This window comes from Etheostoma spectabile, chromosome 5, assembly GCF_008692095.1.
Source record: "Etheostoma spectabile isolate EspeVRDwgs_2016 chromosome 5, UIUC_Espe_1.0, whole genome shotgun sequence".
NCBI classification, from domain to species: Eukaryota; Metazoa; Chordata; class Actinopteri; order Perciformes; family Percidae; genus Etheostoma; species Etheostoma spectabile.
Window position 1 is genome coordinate 24,975,868 of NC_045737.1, and position 6,271 is coordinate 24,982,138.

General features: G+C 38.2%; 1 protein-coding gene across 1 annotated transcript in view; it reads right to left on the reverse strand.

Annotated features, from left to right (window-relative positions):
• LOC116689945 (endophilin-B2-like) overlaps nt 1–5,392 on the reverse strand; it is a 29,162-nt gene extending 23,770 nt beyond the window's left edge. The window contains 3 exon segments of the mRNA XM_032516680.1: nt 4,363–4,488; nt 4,491–4,503; nt 5,213–5,392. Of these exon segments, the coding sequence (XP_032372571.1) occupies nt 4,363–4,488; nt 4,491–4,503; nt 5,213–5,275 (202 nt within the window). The 5' untranslated portion in view covers nt 5,276–5,392.
• Between the last annotated feature and the right edge of the window lie 879 nt (nt 5,393–6,271).

A 6,271-nucleotide genomic window follows, 5' to 3' on the forward strand; every position in this document is an offset into this window, starting at 1 on the left:
GTATTCTGTCTATAATGGAGTGGAATGGAAATTTGTAAGTGACCCCAAACGTTTGACCAGTATAGCGTATATAGTAAACACAAGCACAATATCCAGCAAATAAGTAGACGCCAGGCGGTTCAGGGGGTCATTCTCCCCAGAGAAAGACAGCCAACTCTATCAGTGAACATATGATAATACATACTGTATATAACAGATATCCAGTTCAGTTGAATTTTATCCATTTTATTCTTTTTTTATTATCATGTATTGCTCACTTACTGGTCTTGTTTCTCTTGTATATCTTTATGGCTGACTTGACTTCTGGGAACAACTGACCAAGTCAATTTATGGTTCTCATGACATTCTGGCCAGAGGACTACAGTTGAAAATTAGCCGGCTGGCTAACACTGGCACATTTACAGAAACGTTGATGAATGTGCGCTGTCCTTATAAATAAATAAATTAAATGAAATGAAATAGGACTTCATAGGAAAAGGTATAATATGTAGGTATTTACTTTAAAACATTATACAAACTATTACAAAAGTAATCCCTCTCAATCACTTGTTACCACATGTGGATGTGTAAACCCCTAAGTGATAAGTGTGCAGGTTGTGCAACCATTTTTTATTCCCAGGTAACACAGACAGGGTGTAGGTCTGAACTCGCCCAAAATCTGGCAATGTGGACCTCCACGTTTATTTGAGCTTTTATTTAAAAAACAAGATTTTTAGAACATAACCGCTGTGAAACAATCATTAAATAATAATTTACTCCTCAACTTCCTGAGGTGATTCTCTCTCTCTCTCTCTCTAATTATTAAGCCCATCAGGGGCTTACTTTAACCGCTACATATTATACCTTTAACTCAACAGAATACATTCTACTTTAAATACTGATTAAAGGGTCATTACTGAGACTTAAAATGATAATATACAATATTCAGTAAGCAGCTAATGGCTTTCATAAAGTCACATAGTACTTGTGGAAAACTGTATGTATGTATGACAAGACAAACATGCAAGAAAACTCACCCCAAAAAGCCAAATATGGTTTTACATTCTATAAAAACACAGACATCACTATACACTATGACAGATTGTGACATGTAGCAGGAGTGAAGAGCATAAAAGTTCAACTGGGTGATGTGAGAAAAATGACCCATGAACAGTTGACAAGTGTGAACTGTGTAAATGGTAAAAATGTTGGGAGCCAAATTATCAGAAAATTGAAATCCTGCTTTATTTTTGGATTACTTTCTGTTCCACCAGATATTTTTGTTAATTTAGTTTCTCATTGAGGGTTTCATTGATCATGCTTTCTGAAAGGGTGAAATATGATAGCGTGGAGTGTTTCTGCCCATATTCTGAGCTGAACTGTTGTACTAGGTGATAGACTTCAAACACCTTTAACATTTAGCAAAACTAAGAGTCCCATCATTTACTTTGCCAAGACATCCTGATCAACTCGTGGCTGATTTGGATCCATAACAGGCAGAACACATCAAATAAGTCTAAATGAGAAAGCATCAACAGCCCTTGACCAGTGGCTTCACAAAAAAGTAAAGATTTTCAAACCTTCACATGACTTTGCACTACACATTGTTGCTTGCTTGTGCTGTAATGACATTTTAATTTATGTCACTATGGATTAATGTGTTAGACTGATCTACTCACTACATACTCAGAAGTCTTTTCACTGGAACCAGGTAACCGAACCCATCAGCATCCGGTGAGGAGCTACAGGCGGAGTTTTGGTGTGTGTGACGGCCACGACCGTTGAGTGGCGGATATAATAGACATATGGTTCATCCAATCACCTGCCAAGTATTTTTTTGAAAGTGCCTGCCCTTCTCCTTACAGTTTCCATTGACAGCTTCTCAGATAGTTCTGTGTTAGAAAACCATCTGGTGCTTCAGAATTTCATAACTTCATGTAATATAAAAAAGTTACTACGCTATAACATATTAAAAAAATTATAAATTTTTTGCTAATTAAGATTTAAGGACAAATAAAATCCACTGAATTTGCACATTTAGTTATTTTGGAACAACTGAACCATACTGTTATGTTTAGTTTTGAAGATATTTGTGTCTACGAGGGTAGTCCAATATGGGTCAGCTTTGAGGGCCACTGTCTCCTGGATAGTTGTTCATTCTGGTAAATCAAATCACGTTCTAATCCTCTCTCATATAGGTCATCATGTAGGAAATAAATAGAAATGGATCAAATTGAAAGGGGTGACGTCAGAAAGTAATTGATTTCTAAAAGGAGTGCCCCAGAGGTTTTATTTTATAATTTTGTTTGTAGTTTTGTCAGTGATTATTCTGAGGACCACTAACTAGAAACATTTATTGCGCTACATTAAACTTGATATTTGATCTAAGCTTGCCACCTTGAGAGTGAGAAAGAATGAGGAGTACCTCCACTGTATAATTTGGCCTGGATTTAACAATGACAACTGCTAACAACTGTTGAAATCTGACGAGCAAAACCAGGAGTTGATACTCTTATTTTTGAATATGGACAGAATACCCAAATATCATGCTTCAGCTTCATGGCATCATGTTAGAAAAAAATTTACTGTCAGGCAGAGGCCAGTCAAACAGAGGCATTTAGCATAAATTATAATTAACCCATATACAGCCTGTGCTGACTTACAATCACCTGTGCTAGAACAGAATTCCTCCTAAAAGTTTATTTTGCAGTGGACTTAGATCTTAATACAAAACAATCATGTGCTGATTTGGTCCCATTCATTTTGATGAACTACTTCTCTGTACTAATAATTCAAATGCATAAAAAGGTTTCCACAGCACGGCGCTCAAAATAGGGAGGCAGAATACTTACCGGTGTGATCAACTGTAGCATGGAGAATCAAAAAGTCACATGTTAGAGCTCCCTATACTCCAGTATGTCATTTCATATCACTACAAAATTATAAGTAATAGGTATTTGACCTTTATGAATTAAAGTGTCATTGCAAATATGCTGATGCTAGATTTTTATACAATGGTTTATAAGTGTACTGACTGACATTTGGTGTGAGGTGCCTATTCAGAAAAACTTACTTTTTTTGCGTCTATCTTTTTATTATGGCTTCAAGGAACATATCAGTGGTTTAGCATGTTTGAGCCTTTTAACGATCCCTTTCGATCCCTTGCCCTGCAGTCCCATGTCGAAGTGTCCTTGGGCAAGACACTGAACCCCGAGTTGCCCCCGGTGCTGTGCATTGGTGTGTGAATGTGTATGAGTGTATATCTGATGAGCAGGTGGCACCTTGTACGGCAGCCCCGGCCACAGTGTATGAATGTGTGTGAATGGTGAATGTATCCTGTAGATGTAAAAGCGCTTTGAGTAGTCGTTAAGACTAGAAAAGCGCTATATAAATACAGCACATTTACATAATTTTATGGCTAAGTGCCCGTTTTGTTTGTATTGTGCATATGCATGAGAACGCACATAAATGTATCCAAACAATGCACAATTTTGAATATTCCCAAAAAATGTATCAGTGCTAAATATTTTGTGAAGGAAAAACATTCAAGACATTTATCAGACCTCAAAGATACACACTGCATTTTGGTGAGGAAGACGGAATGTGATAACTTTTGTTTGTTAAAGTCCAAAGGGCACCTTTTAAACTCTGCTGTCAGGGATGTTTGCAACACAAAGCTGACTTTACAACTTCCCAAATGTAATGAAGACAGGTGAGGCATTTATTCTTCTATACTGTACCTATCCTGCAGACATACAGGGGGCTTTGACCATAGTTTTTACAGCACCTCAGTGCGTTACATTTCAGAATCAGAATCAGAATCAGAAATACTTTATTGATCCCCGAAGGGAAACTCTGTGTTGTAGTTGCACAATATTATAAATAGTGTAGAAATACAAGAAATAAAGAAATATAAGGAATTGGATACGTACGGTATTTACATAAAGGAATGTTATTATACATTATTTACATAATTCACATAATTAAGGATTTGGATGGTGAAAAGTTAAATAATAATAATAATAATAATTTGTGTATTTGAGATTGCACACATGTCAGGCCAGTGTTATTGCACAAAACAGATAATACAGATAATATTGTCGACTCAATACTAGTTTTCTACAAGATGAACTGTGCTTACTAGACATGTGGGATGTAATGGCATATCTGCCCTCAGGTAGGTATTCAAAAATTGAAGTTGAACAAGATGGCAAATATCTGATAATGTATCTCTTTTTAAAAAGAATAAAAAGATAAACTAGGCTAAGAGTACATTATAAATGAGCTAACCTTTCCCTTGTGTTGCTCTGCTTGAAGATAATATGTACTCTCTGGAATATGTGTCCCACCTCTAATGATAGGATTACTATATTGATGACATACTTGGGTTGGGCTGCAGCAGGACCTCAGTCTGTCTATAAATTTTCTCAGTCCAGTGTTTGGTGCAGTCTGCACGGCTCATCAGGTTCTCGAAGTGAGCATCCAACTCAGTCTTCTCCGCCTGCCCAACTTCTCCTCTGTGAACTATGGCCACACACACACACACACACACCACACACACACACACCACACACACACACACACACACACACACACACACACACACACAAACACACACACACACACGTGAACTACTGAGACACAACTCTTCTTTTTCTAGTTTTAATCAATTATTATGAAAATCTAGAGCATCAACCATAGACTGTATAAAGTTGCATCAACGTGACATCATGACGTCATGGCCTTGCTTACTCAGTATTTTTGTCCCCTCTCCCCATTATCTAACTTGTCCAGATTAATCTAAATTAACGTTATGTCGATTACAATTTCCTTAGAGTGGTTTAACTGACTGAGTCCATATGGTTAATTACACTGGCGACTGGTACGCTAGCTTGGCCTAAACTATTGTTACATTGCCAGGATAGCCGTAGTGGCTAACAACACTGCCATTAATACCATTTGGACAGAGCTACTACGTGCGCTTTAAATATTGCCACGGCGTAGGCTACCTTTTAGCTGATATATCTAGTAATTGTATCTGCTTCCTATGCTAATACCCACGGCGTCACGTTAGCTCGGCAAGGCATTGCTCTACTTTAACGCTACACACCTATGAATTACTACAAAGCACTGTAACGGTAGTCAGTAACGTCAGTAGCCTACAGCTGGCTGTCAAAATGGAAAGAACAGCGCTTCAGCCGAACAACAGTAGTTTATACAAGGATTTCATTACCTGGACAGCTCGCGTGAAAAACACTCCTGCACCGCTCGCAAATCTCTTCACGTTGAAATCCATTATTGTGTCTGTTACTGCTAGTGATGTTAAACTCGAAGCAGCAGACTCATGGACGAGCAGACTACTCGACAACAGCGACTGGATGTTATGGCACAGCCGCCAGGGGCAACAGTCACGTGACCACCACGGAGGCCTCGAACGCATCGATTCCTTTAACTGTCTATGGTATCAATCAGCAGTTCACGGCCATTATCGGCCACTATTATCTTAGTCTTTTTCCCCGATTCTTTCCTCAGACCATACACACAACGACATGGTATTTCCGGCGGTGATATTCAAAACTTTCACCCATACACAAACACAATTTGACCAGTGGAGAGCAGTGTACACTAAAATCGCTGACTCCACGCCCCACTAACACAGAACGTTTAGGGAACGTTAGTTTATTGTTCTCTGAAGGTTAGTTCGAACCCAACCAAAAACTAACGTTTAGGGAACGTTCTAAACGTTAAAAGAACCAACCAACTGTAACGTTCTCCTGCAGTTGTGCTGTACCTCCACACAACGTTCCCGTTTGGTTGTTTTTGGTTAATCTGAGTTTTTGAAGTAGCATAAAGGTTTACAGTCACTTGATTTAGATTTACTCAAAAATGATTGGACTTATAAAATCTAAGTAAGATAAACAGTATAGTAAGATATTCTATTTATTTTAAGGCTGATATCAATTTATCTTAAAACAGTACTTTTGTGCTTGACTTCGGTTTTTCAACTGTATAAGTGAAAATACTTAAAACAAAAATATATCAATAGAACGATTTTTTACAACTAAGAAAATTCACTTCTTCAATTCAGTTTACAAACCGAACCGTTCCACCCCCACACCAGTAGGGGGGCCTCTGCTCTGAGGTGGCCGATTGCCAGCACGCACACGAATAGACCGCTGTTAAACACTGTGACCACTGGATGCCGTTGTAAATCCATATTTCTAATAAATCGGGAAGAAGTGTGTGCGTTTGTGTGTGTGTGTGTGTGTGTGTGTGTGTGTGTGTGTGTGTG